Source organism: Acanthisitta chloris, unplaced genomic scaffold, assembly GCF_000695815.1.
Source record: "Acanthisitta chloris isolate BGI_N310 unplaced genomic scaffold, ASM69581v1 scaffold66, whole genome shotgun sequence".
Taxonomy (NCBI): domain Eukaryota; kingdom Metazoa; phylum Chordata; class Aves; order Passeriformes; family Acanthisittidae; genus Acanthisitta; species Acanthisitta chloris.
The window spans coordinates 4,007-29,629 of record NW_008676259.1 but is presented as its reverse complement, the minus strand read 5'-3'; the positions used below and the strand labels follow the sequence as shown (position 1 = coordinate 29,629).

General features: G+C 38.3%; 2 protein-coding genes across 2 annotated transcripts in view; one reads left to right on the top strand and one right to left on the bottom strand.

Moving 5' to 3' along the window:
- MCC (mutated in colorectal cancers) overlaps positions 1 to 4,334 on the top strand; it is a gene marked incomplete at its 5' end in the record, with an annotated part of 37,249 nt that extends 32,915 nt beyond the window's left edge. The window contains 2 exons of the mRNA XM_009076045.1: positions 2,713 to 2,835; positions 3,841 to 4,334. Coding sequence (XP_009074293.1) covers positions 2,713 to 2,835; positions 3,841 to 4,021 — 304 coding nt within the window. The remainder of the gene's footprint in view (positions 1 to 2,712; positions 2,836 to 3,840) is intronic.
- Positions 4,335 to 13,585: 9,251 nt separating this feature from the next.
- DCP2 (decapping mRNA 2) lies at positions 13,586 to 24,104 on the bottom strand. Its single transcript, XM_009076044.1, has 10 exons — positions 23,955 to 24,104; positions 22,375 to 22,502; positions 21,870 to 21,968; positions 19,851 to 20,003; positions 17,905 to 18,017; positions 17,692 to 17,799; positions 16,783 to 16,906; positions 16,115 to 16,222; positions 14,445 to 14,496; positions 13,586 to 13,749 (listed from the first exon to the last, which is right to left on the bottom strand). Exons 1-10 carry the CDS (start codon positions 24,007 to 24,009, stop codon positions 13,586 to 13,588), a joined length of 1,104 nt encoding a protein of 367 aa, XP_009074292.1. The 5' UTR covers positions 24,010 to 24,104.
- Between the last annotated feature and the right edge of the window lie 1,519 nt (positions 24,105 to 25,623).

The window sequence follows — 25,623 nt, the reverse complement described above, 5'->3', positions numbered from 1 at the left end:
ACATTAAGTCTGGCCTCTGCCAGGTCTGAGCCTTTCTTGATTATCTTCCATTGCAAGTGAAAATTTGATGGGGTTTTTTTTTGTTCCTGTTTTCTTTGCAGAATACAGATGTTGACCACAGACTGTGCTGAGTCTTTCTGACTGCTAAAATAGGATATAAAAAATAAAATTTATATTTGGGGTGGATGGCAGTGAGCTTTTAACTGCCAGGAGAAAATATTGCATAATTTGGAAATAGAAAGCATGTTCCTTCAGTGAAAGGACGTAGAAAGAATACTGATGATTCTTCATCAACAAGGCCCCTCTTATGTCTTTTTTAATTTGGCCGGTAAACCAGCGTCTGAGTGCGTTGGGATGAACTGCTAACTTGGAATACTTCCCCGGCTGACTTTGTGAAAGCCCTTCTGTGCTACTGAAGGAACTCGGTGAGACATGTCACATGGGCTGTCCTTCTTTCTGGCGATGAAAGGCTGCCCTAGCCAGGCCAGCCTGGGAAATGCAGGCTGCAGAGCTGGGATTCCAGGAGCAGAGCAGGGGAAGCTTTCACAAACTTTGGGGTATTCATTCCCAGCGGGCTTAAGTGGGAGCTAGCTAACACGAAGACAAAACTCCTGTTGTCTTGTTATTGAGATGAAGCCTATTGTACTTGCTTAGCAGCACTGCAACAAAACCAGAGACGAATCACTGCAAAGTGGCTCTAGAGTAAAGCGTAAATGTCGCCCACAAACATGGAGTTGCCGAGTGTAAGATTTGATACTACATAATGTGTGTCCCAGTTGAGCCGAGCTCCGTGTTATTCTTAAAACCCTTGTTTTGTTGGCGTTTTCCCCTAAATCTGACATTTTCTCTCTGGGCTATCTATGCTGTGAGGATGGGTCACAGAGAAAGGCTCCTGGGGTCTCCACACCAGCACAGGGACAGTCCCATGTCTGTGTAGGAGTGGGCTGAGAAACCATCCACTCTGCAGCAGGGAGCTCCCCAGGAAGAAGCACCTGCCTCATGGCACGTGCTTACCCACTCTGTGAAATGCTTTTCAAAGTCTTCTTAATCTTCAAGCTGTAATGCTTGCTTCTCCACAGAATTTCTGTCTTGTTCACTTTTTCTTTGCCTCTTAGAAACTATGAACCAAAAGCTAATTACATGAAGTGTGCCAAAATGGAAGTAGAGTATTTTTACATTACAACTAACTCTAAGTATTGGTAACTGTATCAGCATTTTAAGCCTCTTCTATGGCTTATTTAAAGGAAGAGGGTACCTCTTGGAAGAAAATGCCTGTGTCCTTTCTTCTTCTGTATTTCTTGTGCTTGCTGTTTTCTGTCTGTACTCCCTCCTCCTGTTCTTAACTTTTTCTGTTTCTCACTGTGTCCTGGTTTTAGCCGGGATGGAGTTAATTTTCTCAGTAGCTAGTGTAGTGCAGTGGTTGGATTCAGAGTGATAATACTGTTGAGAGTACACTGATCTTTTGGTTTTTGCTAAGTTGTGTTTATCCTAAATCTTTCTTTTATTTTCTTTCTTGTGTCTTATGCTCTGCCAGTGAGAAGGTACACAAGAAAACTGGGAGGGAGCATAGCCAGGACAGGTGCCCTGACCTAGCCAAAGGGATATTCCACCCCATGGCACATCATGCCCAGTCTATAAGCAGGAAGGGCCAATCCGGGGGAGGGACGGGGCTGTGCCTGTCCGTGGGTGTGAGAAATTGGATTATGCATCACTGATTTTGTTCTTTTTATTATCCATTAGCATTTTGGCTCATTCTGCTCTTTATTACTATTAAACTGTTCTTATCTCAACCTACATATTTTACTTTAATTTTTCTCCTCCCCATTCCTCCGGGTTGAAGGAAGGAGGGGGGAGGAGGGAGTGTGAGCAGCTGCATGGTTCTTGGCTGCTGCCAGGGGTTAAACCACAACACACTGCCACATGGACCAGACTTGCTGGCTCCTTGAAAAACTAGTGATCTACTGTAATACAGACTGTAATGTAAGTTACTCGGGCAAATTTGAAGCAGTAACTGAAATCAATGGAATTGCTCAGAGGGTGGTGAAACACTGGCACAGGCTACCAAGAGGGGTGGTAGATGCCCCATCCCTGGAGGCATTCAAGGGCAGGTCAGATGGGACTCTGAGCAATCTGATCTACTTGAAGATGTCCTTGCTTATTGCAGGGGAGTCAGACTAGATGATCTTTAAAGGTCCCTTCCAACACAAACCATTCTATGGTTCTAGAGTAATTTCTAAGTAAAAAGAAACTTGTTCAGTAAATTATCTTTAATAGCAGTCCTGGTATGATATTTTTAATTAAGATTCTTATATGATTACCATGATATTTAAGCTCCTTTTGGTAGATTTCTTTGCTATCTTATTCAATACATAGTATGTGGCATGTGCAAGGTATTCTTAAACTTTTATTTATGTATCTTTGTGCTTATTTCTTAATGTAATTCAATACAAACAAGACCACAGTCTACCAGAGAAGTTCATTTTCTCTTTTGTCTGCTGTATCTCTGATCCTGTGTTCTAAAATGGTGAATGTTACAAATGTCAATCTTTGGAAAAGTTTAATATGAGAACTACCTCCTGTATTATACAAGGAGTAGTAAGGAAAATATTTTCAGCCTGCCAACCCAGCAGAGGACAACCATGAATGCGTTTGCACACTGAAGTGTTATTTCTGTTTTGAAAATATTTTCTCCCTCCTTTTCTCCTGATCCAGGGAGAAGAAACTGAAAGCTAGAGTGCAGGAGTTAGTGAGTGCTTTGGAGAGACTCACGAAGAGCAGTGAAATCAGACATCAGCAGTCTGCAGAATTTGTTAATGACCTTAAAAGGGCAAACAGGTAAAGCATCTACCAGCAGATGGATGCATCATGGATTTTTTTTGCTGTGTTCTAGCAAGGCACTGTAATTCCCTTTACCCTAATGAGAAGTTTCTAGATCCTCATGTTCACATTTTGACTCTTTAAGGCTGTAGGTAGAGATTGAGGCGGTATAAACCTCCAGTATGGCCACTAACAACTACATAGTTAAGAACAGAGTGGGGGAAATAGGTTAATCTTAACTGAGTTAGTAGTAAGTGCAGAATTACAAAACCAAAATAAAAACAGACTTATGAATATGTTGCTTTGGTTTAAACTGCTCCCTCGTCTTTGGCTCCAGCCTCTTCATTAGTAAACTCTCTTGGATAATCACACTTAAATTGTACTTCTCACTCAGGGCATTTTAGTAGCACTGTGTTTGGGTGAAGTAGGAATATGGTGGATTGCAACTGCCCTTCCTGCAGTGAGCTGATCACTCACAATGTTGTTTTCCTTGTATTATACTTGAAAGCTTTTGTGGTACCCATCTCAAGCTTTCCTACTCAGTCAGTGTGGAGGCATAGAAGCTACTCAGCAGCTGACACATTAGCACCAGATGCCATCCCCTGAACGCAAATGTCATTTTTAAAAATGGAAAATGCAAACTCAGTCCTGGCTTTTCTCAGCAGATTCTGGCAATTCAATGCTTTTATAAATCATTATATGTTTAATGTTGTGGTATCCTGACTCACAAACTGTTCTGTGAGGTCATCATCAGCAACCTCTATCTGGCTCTCTGAACCATGTTTTAAAATGTTTTCTTCACCAGTTTACTGGGAAAGGTGTGTACTTGCCCCAGAAAAGACGGAGACAGTAGCATTGATCTGGGTTTGGATCAAAAAGCACTGATCAGTAAAGATCAAAAAGATGATCAGTACCCAAACTTTGGAGTTCCCTGAACATGGGGCTTTTGGGTGGATTTTTTTGTAGCACTTGTTATGAATAAGCCTTTTTGAATTACCTTGTATTGCCTTGTGTTTTTAACAGCAACTTGGTAGCAGCTTATGAAAAAGCGAAGAAAAAGCATCAAAATAAGCTGAAGAAACTGGAATCACAAATGATGGCCATGGTGGAGAGACATGAAACGCAAGTAAGGATGCTCAAACAAAGAATAGCTTTACTAGAAGAAGAGAACTCCAGACCACACACCAATGAAACTTCACTTTAAATACATGTCTTTAAAAGATGCTTAGTGCCATTACAACTTTCTGTCTTTTGGAGTCTGACTTTTAGGTAGCTTCAAATGCTAAAAGCTCTGACTGTCAACACTGACACACTTAGCACCTTCTCTGGGATCCCAGAGAGGTATCATGGGGATAATATAAGTGTTAACCTTAAGGACTGTTTCATAATGTAAAATGGCAGTGCCTGAATTATCATGCTATAATTATGTATGTTGTCTGTGTTGTTATGTCTATATTCCTACAGCTTCTCTTCCATTTTATGTATGTCCCAATGGGTGACAGTGTCACATAGCAAAATAATTCATGTTAAGAGGTTTTCATTCAGGCAGTTTGGAGATCATTTGAGAGTTTTCCCAATCCCTGAGCTCCCTTTGCACACAAGTGCATATTGTACCCTCAAGATTCCCCGTGTGGTTAAGCCAACCAAACAGGCAACTGTAGAGCAGGGAACTGACAGGCTGACTTGCTTTTTTTGCACCATACTTGCAGTACTGCTGCTCACAGTACAGATCAGGTAGGAAAACTCCTGTTGATTTGGAAAAAAAAAAAACCTAGAAACCGTAGTTGCATCTCTGAAAACTATGATACTGATGTATTTCTTTGCAGTTTTTAAGAGGGCTAAAGGCTGTGAGTTTCACCACACCACACAGATAGTCTGTGCCAAGGGTGGGTAAGAAATCATCGGAGACGTCCTTGTATTTATATTGCATGGTGTTTGCAACTACTATGTAAAAAAGTTGGGTTTTCTTGCTAATAACATTTTCGCCAAGTTTTTCTTTAAGAAGCTGGACTGTTTTGTCATGTGTATAACGCTTATTACAGCTTACTGTGATCAAGAGGTAGAATGTCTTCTTTTTATACTTTTTTTTTGACCAAAAAAGGTACTTATTAGGAATGTACCTGTTTAATAATGAATACATAGGCACAAAACTATAAATGTGTAGGTGTATGGATATCCAGCCACAAGCAGAATGTGAATGGTGAAGTCTTCATACAGCTTCTTTGGTTAGTTTTTGCTACTGCTAACATTGTTTTCTTTTGTTTAAATCACATCATATTACTGTATTATCAAAACTGACTGAATTGCAAATGTTGGCCTATTACCACAATAAACATAAAGCAAAGAATGGGGATCTGGGTGATTTCTGTAGGCGGCAAAATACAGAAGTCTGCCATGGCACCTGATACGTTCAGAATTTGCTTTTTTGACAGAGTATGTAGAACAGCTTTCATGTGTGTTTTAGCATGCCAAACTGGCATCCATTCACTGTGTTAGCCTGCTGCTGTGTTACAGATCTGCTTTGCATTTTTCAGGCTGATTTTCAGTGAATCTGATTTCAGGAGCTTTTTATCCTTTTTGCTTTACATGTTGAGTTGCACCTCCAGTTTTACTTGTGTATTTAGAATTATGATAACTTCTCTCAATTATTCCTCCCATTTCTAGTACTAAGGAAATATTTTTAGCGGACGTGTTTTAGTGTGCTGTTGGGTTAGGCCAGGCAGCCAAAATAGTTGTGGGAATTTGTGTTCAGACTATGGCATTATTGTTAATAATGCCATATTACAATGGCATTATTACATCTGAACTGGTAGCAGTTGGTGTTCATCTCTTACTACTGTAGCTGCTGTTGTTTTCTTCTCTTAGGGCAGTGATTTCTACTTCTCTAGAGTCTGATAAATCATCTACAAAGCCAGCATCGTATGTGGTTGATTGCAACAGCAAGTTAAAACAATGCTGATTTTGAAATATTTAGATAGTGATGTCCTGGGATTGGTTTTGATCGGTCCTCTTTCTCAAGATAATTGCACTTCTTAATTTATAATGTGAATGGAAAATTTTTCAAACCTGTCTGTTGAGGGAGCAGGCACATTGATTTCCTCTGTCTTTATGGTTTTGCTTAGCAGCTACCCATGGTGTTTCCCTTTTTTTTGCCAAATTTCTCAGCAACAGGAATGTGGGGTTTGCCATAAGCTTCAGTGGTAGCTGAGCACACTTATTTCAGAAGAAACACAAAGAAAAGTATTCACTATGTACTGTGGCAAAAATGCAGTTACAATTTGACAGATACATATTAAGAAGGCATGAAATCACAAACACAGAATGGTTGCATAGGACCACTGGTGAGGTCATCTAATCCAACCTCCCTGCTCAAACCGGGTTTCCTAGAGCAGGTTACTCAGGATTGCAGCCAGATGGTGCTTGAATATTTCCAGTGAGGGACAATTCAGTGTCTCTCTGGGCAATCTCTTCCACTGCTCAGTCACCCACACAGTAAAGAAGTTCTTTGTCATATTCATGTGGAACTTCCTGTGCCTGTTTCTGTCCATTGCCTCATGCCCTATTGCTCAGCACCACTGAGCAGAGCCTGGCTCCATCCTCTTGGCACCCACACTTTAGAAACTTGCATACACTGATGAGGGCCCCTCTCAGTCAGCTGTTTTCAAGGCTGAACAAGCACCTGGGTTTAGAGGCATAAAGAACTGCCGTGTCCCTCAGTGCCCTTTTCAAGCCTAAAGATTTGCTGAATCCATTTCACTACATTACTGCATATTTTCCCTGCCAACTGTATTCTCAAAGTGCTTTAGAATACATTATCAGTAAATATAAGCCATTCCTATTTTCTGTCCATAGGGCTTGTAGATGGAAAAGCAAGGCTGGTATCATACAGCCTCAGCAGTAGCCATAGTTTGCCGGACCAAGCAAGCAGCTACTGCTTCATTTGCTGGCATACTGGAAAAGATCAGTAGGGATGTGGTAAAATGTTTAATGCTATTGTGAAAACTGTTCAATACTAATAATTAGCTGCAGTTCCAATGTATCCATTAAAATGGCACCAAGCCTTAGAATAAATGCCAAAAAAACTAAAACTCCTTTTATGTAACTCTGAAATACCAGCACACCAGAGTGTGCAGTGCATCTTGAGTTACAGCAACTTACTTAACTCACTTGTGGTTCTTGCCAACAAAACCTAAATTCATTCCTGAATTAATGATCAGGTGGTTGGTTTTAATTTTCTAAGTCACTAGAATGCATGAAACTTTGTATTTCACAGTGTGTTCAGAAAAAAAATACTTTTTTCTAATTTTATGTATAAATCTTCACCAGCTTGAATGTACTGTTAGCTATTGCAAAGCACAGGTAACAAAGTTTGCATTCATGTCAGTATTTTCTACTGATTTTATTAGGATTTTCTCCTCCTTTAATTCTGCACCATACATTGTAACTTTAGAAACTTTTCACCTTGCTGAATTAGCTCTAAATGTGTTGCTACTTTTTAGTTTCCTAGTAGCTGTGAAATACCTGGTTTGTGTTTATTTGATATAGAATTGTAAAAACTGCATTTATTTATACAGAGGCATTTATAATACTTATTTTACAAATGTTCTTATATTCTGAATAAATTTCTAATGCTGTTTCTTTGCCTTGGGAGTTGTTTTACCATAATTTGTCATGTTATTGTTGAATGGGATTGCCCTAAAGGCATCTTAGAGGCAAAGGTAACTTATTACTGAGGGAGATGGTATGGTATTGTCAGGAAGGTTCCTGTAATAGAAACACGAAAAATTGGTAAAAACTCAGCTAAGTCTGATCACAGGGTTTAGCTGAGCAAAGGAACATTAGTACTTCCCAATACCCTCTTCAGCTTCAATGAAGACTTTATAGAAATGGAAAGGTACATGTGAAACTGTTTCCACACATCATCTTTTACTAACAAGTTACATGGACCAAAACAAACAAACAGTCAAACAAAAAAATCAGTATTTCATTAGTACTTTTATAGCACTGATTGAAGTTCACATACCTCATTTCTCCAGAACATCTAACACCTTTTCTGATTGTTTGGGGGGGGTTGTTGTTGTTTTGCTTGTTGGTTTGGTTTGGTTTTTTGTTTTGTTTTGGTTTTGTTGAATGGGCTCCTGGTCTACCTTTACAATTGACTTTAAAAAATAATGCTTCTTTTCCTGGCACTGTGTATAATCACAGGCATAAGGCAACACACAAAAAGAGTAGCCTGTACAAGCACAGGCTTTATATTTCACAATGACCAGCAGTCCTTGTATTCATACTTCAGGAAGTTTATTTATAAAGTAACTTAAATTTTACAGAGAAAACAAAAATATAGGAGAAAAAATGTCAACTTAGTCATAGTCTTTTAAAGGGTGTGCTTCAGTTTCTGATTCAACTAATAAATCAAATCACAATCATCAGTACAGCAGATAGTACAGATGGTTACAGATTTTTTCATACAATTGAAGAGCTGATTAATGCAAAATTTCTTCAAAAGAACACAATGGAAATTGAATTGAATCTGTAATGATTTTAACTTTATTAGCTGTACATACCTTCTACTTAAATAGCACTGCTGTGCTACTTACATACCAATGAGGAAAAGCAGATCAAGTTCTTGATCTTAAAACTATGGAGGAAGACATAACCCTTCATGCATAAGCCATATAATAAAACACTGGCTCTCTGTTTTCTACAAGGCATGCAATGCTGCCCTGAAAAGTGTTATCTTTTGGAAGCAATACCCGAATCAGTCTGGGCCCTGGAACACATACAGCAATCAGGCATTATGCCAGCATTAACTAACGACTCCCCCCCTTCTTCTGTGGGGTCTGTTTTGCTTTTTAATGTTAAAAGTGCCTTGCAAACCCAGCTAAACTGCTTCTCAGGGATGGAGTACAACTTCCACATACTGCAGTGCCATGCAGACATAGTAGAACTACTTAAGGATCTTGTTCTAAGTATAGGCATGAGAAGTATTTGCTGAGAGCTCTTAATCATGCAGTTTTGCATATTCTTTTCTGCATCATGAAATTATGTTCCCAACCAGTAAGATGCAAATGGTTAATCTCCACAGTTTAGTAGTTTTGATGAAACATGCTTAGAAAAAATTTGTGAAGTTCTTCTCACAGCAGAAGTGTGCCATGGAGAACTGTGTTTGCAGGATCTGTATTCCCAATAAATAAGCTATGAATGCCTTGTTTTAAAAGGATGAGTCATAATTATTTTCTTAAAGACACTGAACATAACCCATACTGGAAGCATGAAGCTAGATCCTCTGATCAACAATATAAATGCTTAAAAATGACAAAATACTCTGTTTTCAGTAAAATTCAGTGACCTATTCAAATTTAAACATTCTGTACTCTGTGAACTGTTTCATAATTACTTAAAAGGAAGCTCTTTTATTCCTGCAAGAATGGAAAGAGGAACTGATGCCACTTAAGTCTTCCCAGGAGCATCCCAAAGCTGAGAATAATTTGAAGATAAGGGTTTCTGTAAAGCTAAATCTGTATAAAAAGTTTAAGTCTTGCTTAACCTAACATTTTCAAAGAAAAGACAAGTTCAAACCCGAGCATCTCATTTTAATGTACTATTACTACTAATCCAGAATACTTCCTCTTACAGGATCTTGACTATGGCCAATGTAATTGTTACATATATTGTCTTCCTTTTAAGTTCACAATCTACATGAAAAAGTGAAATGCACACACAGCACAAATCCTACTGCATCTATCAGTGCTTATGTACAGGATTAAGAACAGTGCAAATACTAGCATTTAGCCTACTTTCATTCTTGAACTACACTATTGCTATAAATGCGTAAGAACAAAAACCTATTATGGAAGAGTAGTGACATTTCCAAGTCTAATTTACTGTAAAAGCACCTTCAGTTAGTTTGTAGAAATTTACTGTATCTTAATTTTGGCTGTTTCAAAAGCTGAAATATTGTAATAAGAAAACAATTTGAAATTATGAAGTGATGTGTAAGCACCAGATTATTTAACGTTTACAGTGCAAGACTTAAAATCGGCTTATTTACAGAAATTAAATCAACAAGAGAGACTATTCTACCAATTCTAAATAATTATGAGCTCCCAAACACTAAACTTAGAGTATAGCCTCCTAACTTAAAACATGAAGGCACCTGATTTTACCTCTGGAAGAAAAACCTGTTACTCAGAATTTATGAAAAAACAAAACAAGTATCTGAAGATTAAACAGCCCACTGACCCCACAGCTGGGCACACCCATCGATTCTTAGTATAGACTCTTGCTCTTCACACCAGAATGATATGAGGGCAAAAGCAAATCTACTACAGAAAGTGAAAGTTGGAAAAAATAACTTATCTGAAATTACAATATGAGAGCAAGTATGTTAGGAATAGCCAGACCTGAAGCCTGCCTTTGTTTTCAAAAGGAACTGTTAAATCTATAACAGCCACAGGTAGGTGAAGGAAAAACACAGCAAGTATTGTTCTCAAATCACCACGTTAGTTCAGGAAGCTTGGAGCACAGCACAGAAGCCTGGAACAGTGACTAGGCCCAAAATTTTATTACAGACTATTTATGCAAGTTTGGTCTAAAGAATTTACATTGTGTTAATAAACATACTTTAATTGTGCAAGAAATAAAGCTATTTCCTCTCCTTTTTCCAGTACCACTGTTGCCAGACTTCCAACTATGTAAGACACAGCTACTTTCAAAAGCATGGATGTACATCCAGAAGTTGAAGTTAACACTCTTCAGCCCAGAATATGTCACTCAGTTACACAGGCCACTCTTCAGTTTGAGGTCAAAGTACAGACCATCCTGTGAAGGAGAGATGCTTAAAAACCTCAGGCTAAAGGAGGGACTTTATGTAGTACTAGAAACTGCAAACTAGTACTAGATTCCCAGCACCACACATCTGTAGGGTTTTTTGTTAAATGTTTGTTTGTTTCACAAGTTCTTTAATTTCAAGAACACTGAGTGACCATTCATAGTCTGAATAACCCCTAACATGCAAGCATTCTCAAACTGACATTTGTTTTTCAAGTATCTTGACACAAGCTCTCAAGTCTGAATGCAAACAGTTATTTCTCTGTGTCTAGCTCCTATAATGTAAAACCTCACAGAACTAAAACCTATATCTCACTTACTATTTCTTCACTGTTTTATGGAAGATAGTGTAAACAGTACTTTTAAACTTAGAAATATAATTATAAAAGGATGTTGAAATAAGAACATAAACAATAGTAAACAATTAAAAATGTTCACAGTGCAGGGCATGATGGAACCCATCAGGTAGATCACATGCCACCACACTTACCTAGTTTTAGAAACCTTACTGAGAAAGCAAAAAGCAATGCTACTACAAGAAACGGTACCCTTATACAAAGTTATTGCATATTTATCACATTTATTTGCAACTCACATTAAGGCTAGATTTACTAAAATCATGACATATGTATAAGCCCCACTTTGGGTAGCAACCAATGTCTCTTACACCAAACTAACCTTTCACTAAGAAGAAAAAAAAAAAAAAAAGACACAGTAAACAGAGGGCAGCCAGCATCTCCTGTTCATAGGATATGCTTCCTTTGTTCTAAAGACTTCTTGTCTGGGACACAACTTCCCAAACAGATGCTCCAAGTTCACTGTTTATCAACATCCCCATTATTTCACAGAGCACTAAATGAAATGTAACTCATTTCTTTAAAAAGTCAACTTATTTCAAAAGATTTCCACAGCTTGGTATTTAATTATGCCTTAGGAGAGTCCTCTTAACTCCACAGGCAGCAGCAGCCTCAGGATGTGAATACAAATTTCTGCCTCACCATGAGTAAAGGCACTTTTGCTGGGAAATCAACTAAAGAAGCACTAAAGAAGTAACTGAAGATTAGTTTTCACCTGAAGCTGAATAACATAACCTCCTCCAGCATTATCCCACCTTTTCAATTATTGTTCTTTGCCATTTACTGTTTCAAATGGCCTTTGGATACTTTTTTTAAAAAATAAAAGTGAGTCAAAGCTATATCAAGCTATTTCACAATTTGGTCTTGAAAAACAAGGCCCTCAGAACTCTTGTCCTCCAGAAGGAGGAGATGCTGTAGTCCGTTTCTCCTGTTGACTGATACAGAAATTGCGCATTCCTATAGCCAAAATTATTGTATTACTACGTTACAGCATTAGAGTTCCAAATCACCTGGTGCCAGACAGGCAAATAAACCAGGAGAAATTTCTAAAGCTATTTCTGAGGAAAAGCACTAGGTAACAGATCAGGTAGGGTAGATGAAGTAGGGTGGTTGAAGGAAGACCAGGATTTTGGTTTTGGATGACATATGAGTTGCATAAAAACTCAGTGCATGAGCAGACACTACAAGGGTGTAGTTCATTCAAGCTATGAATTTACCAATTACTCACCTCTATTCTAGAGAAAAGTCCATTTTTAAATTTGGGACATGCTTGCCATTACAAGCTGCTGTGACAAAATATTTCAGTGCATTTCTCTCAACTGCAAAGCACATGCTCAAAAGCCTTTAACTTGAATCCTGAAGGTGATTAGCAGTTCATCACCTCAACTCTTACTGTTTTTCTGTTCCTCCACTCTGGCCTCCCCATCTTCAGCGTTTTCACTAAGAAAGCACTGTAGCTGAAAAGGACTGAGGCTAGATCATTTAAATGCTAACTGCAAGTGCAATTCAATACTACTGGATATATACAGAGCAGATACACTACACAAGAGATCTGAGAACAACAGCACAGAATACAATACTGAACACCCTTGGAACAGGTATTGGAAGCCTGTTTAAGCTGTTCAGTGTCACACAATGACTATTATCCATGCACCTGCCTTCCTCCTCAGTGAGATCTACAGAGGCTTATTTACATTCAGTATAAATCCTACACAAGTAACCTCTCTCAGACAAAGGTTAAGCTTTTTTTTTTTAAAGCAGCTGCAACTAGGATAACACAGAACTCTGTAATTTCTTATGCAGCTGGGGACTGTGCACAAGAGTTGAAGCTCAACACTTTGAAGGGCTAAGTTCTACCCAGTTTGTGTATCATTACCAGAGAAGAAGGCAGAGTAGGTACAAGAAGTCAACATGCTATTGATTTGACTCCGCGTACTAGTGATTGCCAACCAACAGAAAACAAGAGCGTGAAGGAGGGAAGGTATTTTGGGCAAGCAATCAGTACAGAGAAAGGATGACAGGCTGAGGCTATATTTGAAATGTGCAACTTAGTTTCAAAATCACTAGGACAGAGGAGACATCTGAGAATTAGTTTTGTTGCCACTGCATAATACTGCAGGGTACTACAAAATAACGACTAACAAGTCTAATAATTTACATCAGAGCAGTTGAAAGGTTTAGCAAGCTGGTATACTCATACAGTTTAAAAAAATAAAGTCAGTGACATTCTACAAAACACACAACAAGTTAAAATAAAAATTAAAAAAACCTCACAACACAACAACAACAAAACACAAGTCAAAAGAATGCCCTCTAATGCACAGCTAGGAACAAGTGAACTGAACATTGGAAAGGTACTTTTGTGGACAAAGGCTATACTGCATTTAAAGTGCAACACTTTACTATGCCACTTCCATACTGCAAAGAGAACAAACCCTTCCAAACCACCAGTCAGTCCCTGCATTACATTTAAAAAAACAAATGGACAAACCCAAAAAACTCCTGAGAAAGAGTAAGGCTGGATAAGAAACCCCCTCAATTGCAACAGGCAAGTCTGATTTGTAATACTAATAAGTTTGCTGTCAGAGGTCAAAACTTTTCATTATGGCATCACGGTCAAACTTGAAACTCAAGAAAGCAGTTGATGAAAAAGCAAATTTGTAATGGCCATTGCACGCCACAGAGTGTCCCTCTACATGTTCTGGCAGTAGATCTTCACTGTAATAACACATCTCATATGCTGCATCTGCTTAAAGAGGAAAAAAGCATGAAACAAAATTATAAACAGATAATTACCAATAGCAGTATCAAACAACAATACAAAGCCATACCTCAAATATATATTCGATTAGTATTTATCACAAAATCTGTATGTTTGGTCATAAACAGAAGAAGGTGACTACCCCAGCCATATTTACAAGTTATCTGGTGGCTAGAATAAATCTTAAAAGTCACTGCAATCTGGGAACACTTTCAATAGCCAGTCTTACACCCGTAATACTGTTTCATGACTCATTTCTTAATAAGGAGAAAACAAATACAGACTTATTTTCTGAGAAGTAAGTAAAGAACTGTGTGCACTCTCCTGCAGCTTATTACTAGTAGGAAAAAAGCCTTGAACCAACACTCAATTACCACCATTGTGTTGACTCAGATGCTATTTTCCAACACCAGCATTCAGATACTTTTTACTCAGCCACCTGGTATAATCAGACAGTCTTAATAATTAAGGAGAAGAATTGCAAACCAACATGAAACAATATATGAAGATAACCAAATGAAAAAAATAACCACCCAGACAAAACCTCAGACTACCTTACTAAAACATGGCTTTATAACATTGAGTAACCTGGCATAAAAGGAAATATCCTCAGCCACCATTATTCAGGCACCTTCAGTCTGTAGCACATGACAGTAGATGAAAATTCTGAGTGCACTTGCCTGTTTCAAAGTTATCTTGAAGTCTTCTTGGATTAAGCTTTTTTTCACATTTCTGTTTAAGAGAACAACCACACATTACACACTTGATAAAGAAGTGGCATACAATTTCTTAGGAGTACAGTTTATGCAACAGCAAAGCGCATGCTGGTTATACTTGCTTTAACACACCTCCTCATGTGTGAATTATTTTACTTACAACTCAGCATGAATTCTGTCATGTTATTTTATCTAGCAAGTATGCTTCAAGTCTACAAGTCTTTCAGAAGCATGCAACCTTTCAACAGTCAACAAACCATGAATGCGGGCTTGGAAAAATTTTCAGTGCTTTCCAACTGTTTTACAAAGGAAGGGTCTCATGTACGATGGTGTGGAATCGAAGCTGCACATGCATAAGCCCACTTTTCAATCAGCTTGTCCCCAAAACAGCAAGGGGAACATATCTGTAAACATGCTGCTATTGCCAATTAATTTAACATGGTTTAGAGACTAACTCAGACGTCTTGAGGGAACAGCTGTTTTAGCCCCAGGTATGCTGCTCTAAATACACAAATCCATAAAAAATATAGCCCTTCGCATTTTGTTCGAGTTAAGAGTTCCCTGGCCTTCAAACTGTAGCAGAAGATTATCACTCAGACACAAAATATTTACACTTTAAAAGACTGACAATTATGAAAATGCAAATGAAGCAGAAATACAGAATTATTTACAAAAGTCTGTAAAGATTGTACAAAGTAACTGTTCCATTAGCAGTTCCATTTGTTTCCATCAAGATCTTACAATTAGTTTTTTAATATGCATCTAAATTTCTGGGCAGTCAATTATTTGACTTTTCATTCCTGTACTCTCAGACTCAAACACAACTAACCATTTCTTGCTACACTTAGGATTTTACAGGATCAGAGTTTATAGTTTCTGCACATTTCTATGAATAACGAAGAAGACAAATAACCACGAGTGAGAACGGGAAGAAATCTAGCTGACAGCCTATAAACAAGAAAAACTAAACTCTGGACAATCCAGCCCAGCTGCATGGAGAACTAGGGCTCAATGCTGCACAAGAGCCAACAAAGTAGAACTGAAGAGCCATGAAGAACAGGGAATCAAAACCATTCTTAAAGAAGAGAGAATAGCTCAGGGAGCTTCTCCCAGTCAGCAAAACAGTGGAGACAAGTACTGCCACTGTAAGGGACTGTAGCAAACCAAGAATACTACACTGGAATTTACAGATCACTATAATTCAAATGTATGATTAAAAAATTATCTAAGATTCTGGCATCCTAGTCAAGTCTGCATCTCAACATGTTTCCTAGAGAAGGGAAGTAGTAAGAATATGCATGTAGAAAGTAGTTATTACTACACACTACAGTAGACTATTGTATGACAGGAACCCAGAAAGCTGCAGGATTGTCTACTGCAACAGCTGACAAATTTTCAACAGCTAAAATGACTGACTTCCAAAATGCAAACTGTGAAATTTAGTATGCTTGTCTACAGATGTATAGGCATACAAGGTAAGAAATGTCATGTATCTACAACTACATACCAAACAGTCTGATCAAATACACTTTTGATAGATATGCACTCTACTTTCTTCCAGCAGGATACCAGCTAGAACTTTTGCTAAGCATTACTGGAACCAGTTAATGAGACAGCCACTGCATGTTTCTTACCAAGGTATGGTTAGGTTTAGCTGCTGGACTGTTGACTCCATTTGTTCGCTTCTTTTGGCTGAAAGTCTCTTGATGTTGCTTTTTGCCATTGTTCCTTGAGCTCTGACTCTGCCATGAAGTCCAAAATAAATAGGCAGAAGAGTTTAAATGGCAGCACTGAACATCGTTACATTGATACTTCCTACTTACTAGCTAAAACTTCCCTCCAAACAACTTCAAAATATGCAAACAGTTTCTTTTATAGATAAACTAAAGCACACTGAAATTAACCATACACTAAAGTTACAGAGTCATCAGCTGTTATGCAGTCTCTCTTGCACTACTGCAGAAATAATACACAATAAATTCAGTTCAGTGAGTTCCCATGCACTGATGCATATATACTAGTGCTACCCAAAATATTTCCAAATGGTGCATGGAAAACACCAAAATGGCGAGCTGTAATGACTATCTATTCCTGAAACAACACAACTACTACCCAATATCCACCAGCTCTGGTGTGACAAATCTGAGAATTCCCAAGAGTATTCCCCCCATCCCACCATGTTTCTATTTTTGCATTTTGTGGTTATTAAATTCAGTGGTTTTGTTCCAGAGAGGAACCCATATGAACAACAACATCTGTTTTAAATAGTCCAGATGCATATGTTTGCCTAAGAGCAACCTACCTTTGTTTTCAAACCTTCAGACATGTCAGGATGATTACATGGCTTCTGTGGTTGTTTTGGCTTCACCAACTGCTCTCCTGAAATACCATCTGTAAACATCTGCTGACTACAGCGAAGTTTGGATCTACAGCAGGAAAACAGTATACAACACAACTTCAAATGTACTGAGAGCTGAAGACAAATATGAAAGAATCTTCTGCTTTCTGAGAACAATCTGGAAGACAAGCTCAAGTAACCTGCTGTGGAAACTAATAATGCTCACTGCATTTACCCAACTTTATTTTGCCCGCTGGTAGAAAACCTATGTTCTCTGTAGACAAAAGGTTAGGTCTACACTGGCATTTCTCCTGTTGTTTTCAGTGTTGGTGCCGACCTGATTCAGAATACTGGAACATTACCTTCTCTTAGGGACTACAGGTTCTAAAGTTTGCTCTACCACATTTTGCTGAGCTGAATCAAAAGCCAGCAGCACTTATTCCCCTACTGATCCCCCTACAAGTTTTATCTGGCTAGCTGCTTCTGAGAGTACTTTACAGTCCTACTTTAAAGAGCCCTATTTTTCCTCTGTGAAAGTGCCAAAAGCACTGAACTTGAAGCACTGAAAGTTATCTACTTGTTTTACCTTCTGGGTTTTTCTGGATTCACATAAACAAGACTCAAGAAATTATCTCAGTTCTGACAGCTGTGAGAATTTACCAAAAAGAGTGTATCATGACATTAATTAAGTTCTCAGCCTATTTACAGTGCTATGAGATGTGCCTGCACTCCTGCACTTTTATTTTTATTTTTTTTTAACCCGCTCTATTACTGGAACGCAAATAATTGAGAGAAAGATAAAGAACAAACAGCTTTGTATGAGCAGTATTTTATAGAAAGGATATCGAGGTTTTAAACTGACCTGGTTCTTACCTAGCTTTTTCCAAGTTGGGCTTAGAGGGTGTGCTCCTTGCAGATAAGAAACCATTGTCGCTCTCTGAGGAATCTCCATTCCTTCGGGAAATCCATTCCCTCAATGGCCTGTGAGCAACGAGAAGTGGAACAAGATCTACTTACTAAAACAAATCTAAAGAATTAAAGCTGCCTGAAAGACAACTGAAAGCATTTGCCTCATCTCAAACATACCTGATGAAGGGAATCGCCATAAAAAATTTGTTAGGTGCCAAACCCAGCTTGGACCTTGGGGTCATATCGTTTCTGTGGCATGGCAATTTGTCAATGGAAAACCACTCAATATTCTAGAAAAACAAGAAATAAAATCAAAATACTCACTACTGTAGCCTTACAGAATATTACAAATGTGTATCAGCCACAATTATTTCCCTTAATTAAAAAATTATCATGGAAAACTTAAATTAATGGCCACAACAGCAGTTTTCACAAAAGGCCAATTAACAATGGGGTCATTCTTCTGACTACCACTACAGTGTGGCAGATGGTACAGCACATACTCATTGCAAGATATCACATCTAAAATATGAAAGGTATTATCAGCAACTAAATTCTGATTAAGAGTTTCATACACAAACCAGCCAAACCACTGCACACTGAATGAGAAATAAATGAACAGGTATTAAATTACTTTGAAAGGCACTACTACTCTTGCTATTTTTACTTAAAATGCCATCAATACTATACCACCAATACTAGTTCAAAAACTATCAGAAAGAAGTTTCAGGTTTTATTATAAAGAATAAAGCATGGGTAAAGAATAGGATTTGTGTTACAGTTTATACATTATAGTTTTAATTACTAAAACTACATACTTTGCAGCATGGGGAACAAAATCAGGAATTCTGACAATACACAGTGTGGAAGAACCCACGTGAGACTTTATCACAGAATCTAGCGCCAAAACCCCAGTTCCAGATAAGATGTATATTATGGAAATAAGTTACAAACTGAACGAGTTTTCAATACAGTTCAACAGGGAATACAAAGATGGCATGCCTGATTGTATTAGATCAGATGAAGACAATGCTCAGCAGGGAGACAAAACTGTGTGCTGGTTTGGGCTCAGGTAGAGTTAAATTTCTTCACAGTGGCTAGTGTGGGGCTATGTTTACAATTTGTGCAGGGCACAGGGTTGATAATATAGAGACATTTTTGGTTTTGCTGAGCAGAGATTACACAGAGCCAAGGCCTCTTCTGCTCACCACGCTGCCAGGCTGGCAAGGAAGTTTTGGGGGCATAGGAGCCTGGGAGGAGACACAGCTGGGACTGGTGACCCAAACTGACCAAAGGGATATTCCATACCATATGACATCATGCTCAGTATATAAAGTGGGAGGAAGAAGGAAGAAGGGGGGGACATTTGGAGTGATGGCATTGGTCTTCCCAAGTAACCGTTTCACCTTACTTTGTATTTATAAAACAAGTCTCTAATGCTAAAGATATTAAGTCCTGTCCAGTCAACTACAAGTACCTTTTCCTATTTAGAAAGCCAGATGTTGAGTGACACCATCTGCATGAAAATATACGGATAGCTGTTTTAAACTGAATTGCCATACAAAAAAAATATTCAAACTTCAAGGATTACAGATAGCAGGAACAAAGTTCCCAGCAAGTTTACTACCTGGTCTAGTCCTTTCCCTTTCACAATACCTTTTAAAAGCCTAATGGTACACAAACCATCCAAATTAGTTGCCATTTTCTGTCCCCTTCTCAGCCTCCTCCTTAAAATATACTAGTCTTTAAGTCTGGATGGTATTAGCCTTGAAAGAGAGAACACAATCCTTCGTTTTTCCTTCTCACATGTAAACTTCTGTGTATCAACAATTCATAATTACATCTTCAGAAAAATATATAGCTATATAGGTACCTATAGTTACATATAAATATATAGCATGTTATAATGTTGTTTTCATGATGAATGGAGATGTCAGACAGATGGTCAGTATCAGACTTTGCAGCTGAGCTGCAAGAAGCTGACATGACCCTACAGTGTAGAGACACCATTGGTGCCTAGTATTTAGGGTACTTCTTGTGCTTGTTTCGTTATTTTAGACTGTTTAGCTTTAAAAAATCAAGCTCTACAAGGTTTCTATATATTCAAACAAGATAACACATACCCTAATTTCCCTTCTAGTTTTGGGGTTGAATTTTGTGTTCTTGGGAACTCCTGGAATAATGTACAGCCGTGCCAACTGATCATTTATTCGCAGCTCAATGTAGTCATCTTTGCAGATATAATCTTTTATGTCAAACCCAGTTTCTTCAAACACCTGAGAAGCACATAGATGAAATTAGCATGTGTATGCAGAGTTACCCTTTCACAACCTACTATCACAAGGACAGGAATGACTGTTTTTCTGAATTCATGTTCATGAAAGCTGCTGGGAAAAACAAGCCTTTACACACAGATATATGCTCAATAATAGAACAAGCACATAAGATCCTACGTGCTTTACATTTCTCTAAGACAGCAAACCTCTAATGAATGTCAAAACAACCCTATTACACATTCATGTAGCAATATATTACTGGGCGGGGGGGGGCTCTAGCTGCTCCTCCATGCTGCTGGATGCATAGAAATCATTCCCGGCAAAAACTACTATTTGGGAAGTAAAGACATGTTCAAATACTATCAAGGTTTACATGCATGTCAATTTTCCCTCTTTTTCAACAATCCTTCTACTTTAATAACCCAATACATACAGCCAGGTTGCTCAGAGCTCCATCCAGCCTGGCCTTGAACAGTTCTAGGGAAAGGGCATCCACAACATCTCTGGGCAACCTGTTCAAGTGCCTCACCACCCTCACAGTAAAGAATTTTTTCCTAGTATCTAATCTAAATCTATTATCTTTCAGCTTGAATCCATGCCCTCTTGTCCTGTCCCTGCAAGCTCTTGTAAAAACTCCCTCTCCAGCTCTTTCTTGTGAGCTCCCTTCAGGTAATGGAAGGGCAGTTAGGTCACCCCAAAGCCTTCTCTGTTCCAGGCTGAACAAGGCCAATTCTCTGTCTTTCCTCACAGGAGAGGTGCTCCATCCCTCTAATCACCTTGGTGTCCCTCCTCAGGACTCGCTTCAGGTCTATGTCCTTCCTGTGCCAAGGGCCTCAGAGCTGGATGTAGTACTCAGGTGACGTCTCACCTGAGCAGAGGGGCACTATCACCTCCTTCAACCTGCTACCCACGCTGCTTTGAATGCAGCCCATTTCACCTGTATCCATCGCCTAATAGTGCAGCCTTAAGACCAATATCTTATTTTGCTTTTCCATGTCCATATTAAATACAGGAATGCTATGGAAAGCAGGAATACAGAATTTTTCATTCATGCATCTTTGACAAGTATATTTAAAACAAAAAAAAAAATTTCCATGCTTTCTCAGCTACTGATGCAGTCCATCTGTGAAGAACACTAAATGCATCATACTACTTTCCCTCACCTTAATTTTCTCTCCCCAAAACTCTGGATGCATTATGTTAAAACAACATTGAGTTTTTCTTTTACAGGCCATTTTTAATAAGCAGCTTCACTATATATCTAGGTCTCCAGGACCAATAAATACAGTGGATTATTTTATTTTTCAGATTTCACCTGCCAAATACATTCATTCTTGTTCCTATATCACTGACAAATAGAAAAGTAAAGTCCTTCACAATTTTTATGTAAACCTGTACAACCTCCAACTCAACTCCTTAGCCCCTTTACATGGCCCTGTGTGCATAAGCTAAATTCCCATTCTTCTACCTCTTGGCAGTTACAGTGACCCTTGATATTAATATTCCAAAAGCCATAAAGTACATAAGATTTCCTAAGCACCACAAATAATATTTAAAAGTGAATTGACATTCAGTAGAGGGCCTTAAAATACTACTCAATTCATTTAGCACATTAGTGCAAAACAGCTGGAAACACCAGTGATTATTTTTTAAAAATTACAGTAACTCAACCTTGATTATCACTCTGCAACTCAGAAAAGCACCAGAAGCTACAGCAGAAGATGACTGCAAGACTAGACTATTTATTTATCTGATTTCAGTAAAGAGATACCTAAGTAAAATGTCTTTTCATCTAACACACACATCCAGATCTTGGCAGGATTTCACTTCTCTAGCCTAAATTTAAAGGAATTAGATATAACTTACCTCTCTAGCAGCACAGTCATGAGGAGCCTCTTCTTTATTTACTTTCCCTTTTGGAAATCCCCAGCCAGACTTTGCTAAATAGCCCTGAACCAAAAGAACCTACAAAATACAAGGGAATGCAACTGTCAAACACGCAGGTGTCCTAACCAATTTCTACTAAATGTCTCAGCTCCACTATCCCCTGGTTCTCCTAAAGGATACTTTAGCCCGAAGGAAAGAACCCATTAGGCCTGCTGTGTTCCAGCAAGTACTGCAAAGTGTTTTATGGGATCATGTAACTCAGAATAAAAAAACCAAAACTGAGAAGGAAAGCAAGCAGAAGTGTGTTTACTGTCTCACATAATATATTTCTGTACACAGTCAACAGTGTCAAGTAACTGTCAGATCTTTGCGAATCTGACAGTGAATCTAAATTTCTCCAGAAGAATGTAAACAACAAAAAAATTACTTCTGCCAGCATATGCCATCCTTCCCTCTAGTCCTTCACAACTATTTCCATACATACATTTTCAAGTGTCTCATCAAGAATAATTGCACCATAGGTTGGCACTCCCATTTTGTATTCTTTCCATTCTTCTAAAACCTTTTGTACATCTTCACCTTGAGGCAATAAGAAAGGGCAGTGATTGAAGAGTACAGCAGCATGTTAAGGAAGATAACCATCCAGATTCAATCACACACAGATCTAACAAAAGATACCTACTCAACATTTAGAATAAACACACTCAAGGTATTTTTTTACTTCCAAGAGGATGTATTACAAATAGCCCATTACCGAACACTAAGGTCATAAAGTATCAAGTAATTTGGCAATTCCAGTACAAGCCAATTTAAATAAATATCTTGTGCTTGAAATAAGTGGAGACAAGTTTTTTCCACAATCATTTGTTAAGACCGTGGTACAGAATCTGTACTATGCAAAAAAAAAAAAAAAAAATTGTTTTTTATGGCATAAGTCACAGACATCTAACTTCTAATACACTTTACCAAAGCTCACCATGCAGAGAAAACAGAAACAACATTTATAACTCTGAAATTTTATGAGCAAATCTACAAGTCATTAATAAAAGTGTTAACAGTATATATTACATATATTATATTACCAGTAAAAACTATTTCATAGCAGTAAACTTAAAAATATGACACTGCAGTGGATCTAGTATTTCTGGCAAAGGTGAGTTAAAGAGGGACAGATGAAATGAACACATAACATCTATTACACTGTATTTTTTCTGCAGTGCCTACAATTACTAGACGAATTTTGTTAGTCAGAAAATACATTTATAATTAAAACCATACCTAAAATAAATAAAAAATAACTGCATAGTATCAGCTGACAGAGAATGATCATATTTTTGAAGTTCATTGTTAAAATAAAAGCTGTAGTGTTTCAAAGTAAATCTTATTATCAAATCAACAAACAAGAAAATTGTGTAGTGAAACCATAGATATTATCCTGAAAGCTAAGATGTAACATTCCAATCCCACATCAAGAACATGTAGGAAAAGGTTAAAACTACAACACTTGCTGGATGAAAGTCCAGCAAGGACTAGATAGTTTACATTCCAGCAGCCCTTGCGAGCAACGAAAAAAGCAGGCACCAACCATATGAATTCACTAAAAATACATCCTCTCCTCTACAAACAGAACTGTTTTTAGGAAGAACTGTCCATACCTCTGACAAACACATACCAGTGTCCATGGGAAAACACGTACCACCTTTGGCTACGTTAGCATTTATGTCATTATTTAATTAAATAAACTAAGGAGTTCAGTTTGAAGAGCTTCAACAGCTTATCCTTGAAATCTACTTAGTATGCCCAAGTGCCACAATGAGGAAAAATCCTGAAAGGTCAGACATGACCAGTTTTTAACAGTTCTTTAGCGGTCTGAGAAACATCTCTTTTGTGGGTGCCACAAAATTATGGAAAGCAATGAACAGGTAAAAATCACATACCTAGGGATACTAACTTTTAATCATTAACACATGAACTGATGCTTTCCTGCTACAAAATATCATTAACAATATTCAGTTTGCACTTTACCACCAAGACAGAAAGCAATCACAGTGATAAAAAGGATATCAGCTTTAGCAAAGTCTCTTATCCCGCACTGAGGTAATCCTGGTGTGTTTTGCATGTAGAAATCCAGATAAAACCAGTGGGCAAGTTCAATCTGAAAACACACTCTGATTGCATTATCTCTCTCTTCACTTGGAATGTGCAAAATAAATCGGCTGCCAGGAAAGAATGAAGAGTAAGATTAGTCAAATCAATTGATTTAAATAAATCTACCAACAGAAACACATTGCCACAGCAGAATTCCTGATCCATTAGCCCATAGCTACAGACCATCAGATCTTCCTAATGTTCTGCAGGGACAGCAAAAGGTTTTCATGATGTAAAATTAAACTTTGAAGGTAAAGAAGAAAAATTGATCACGATGTTCTTTCAGAAATATCAGTTACCATAAACTAAGTAAATTAACTCTTGTGAAACAGTGTAGGGTGAGGACAACCTACACAAATGGCTGTATCACAAGAACAAAAGCATTTTTACAGGTCGAGTAAAGAACACCTCCAAACACTGATAACAGATGCCAATGTATTTTATTTCAGGACAGACATTAAACATGGTTACGTATTGTCACTTAAAACCACTGTAAACTATAAATTAATGTAGATTTTAAATTTCAGTATGATCCTATTAATTTCTCAGTCCAAACAGAACAGGGCAGTTTTATTTTTCAAGACTATGTTATGCTTTAGCTCAAATACTAGAACGCAAATATGGAGTCCCACAGACTCAAGTTTAAGCAGCACTGTGTAAAATCAGATAGCTGATTTTACTTCAGCAGAAGCAGCTTTATTTATTTACTTATTTGCATCTAAAGCAGAATTTTCTTTCTAGAAATGTAAAGCCACCCACCCCATTGAACTTAAATTTGACATAATTTTTTTATAGTCAACTCCTGAGTACCTCCAGCTAAATTCCAAAAGTGCATAATATCATTGCTGGAACTAGAAATATTTTAAGACATCTTTACTTAAAATCTGGCAAGTATAAATTGTTACAGGATGTCAAAATTGCTTGCATTTCCCAGGCACCCTGGCCAAAAACTGCCTCCTGCCTGGTTGCTGGAGCCCAGCCCTGGGGTCTCTGCCCAAGCTGAGGGACACAGCTGTCCCTTCCCCTTTGGCAGGTTCACCAATAGCAAAGCCCAGCATGTATCCAAGGGACACACAGAGCACACTGACACAGTTGGTCACACAGACTGCCACAGGCAAGGTACTGACTTCAACAGCATCTCCATCCAGGACTCACACAAAACACAATCAAAGACCACCAAGTTCACTTCTCTTCTTTGGCTGACAGAGGCAGAAGGTCACTAGTGCAGATACATACTTGACACTCTTCAGGTTCACAAGTACATGCACATTCACAGGGTCTCCAAGTAGCAGCACAGGTCTCTCTTTCCACCCAATACCCCTGTCCTGATCCCAGGCCCTCATACCCATTACACAGTTCGCTGCCCCATCAGATGGTCTAGCTTGAAGATTGCTGGTGCATACACATGCACAACTGGTTTGGGGAAGCCACTTGCTGCCCCATCAGCCCAGCAGCTGGCACCAGGCACATGGGCTGCGACCCACAGCCCTGCTGCTGCTGCCAGTGCTCTGCCCCTCACCCACCTCACTCAATTTCCCTGTAGAAGCTGGTTTCCAGACATAAATTGTTCCCACCCCAGAGGCTG

Coding starts and splice junctions, on each gene's coding strand:
- DCP2 (XM_009076044.1), bottom strand. CDS start 24,009: ATGCAAAACACACCAGGATTACCTCAGTGCGGGATAAGAGACTTTGCT. Junction 20,004..21,869: donor ATGACTGTGCTGCTAGAGAG/GTAAGTTATATC, acceptor TGTGCTTCTCAG/GTGTTTGAAGAAACTGGGTT. Junction 13,750..14,444: donor TCAAGATAACTTTGAAACAG/GCAAGTGCACTC, acceptor CTCTTTAAGCAG/ATGCAGCATATGAGATGTGT.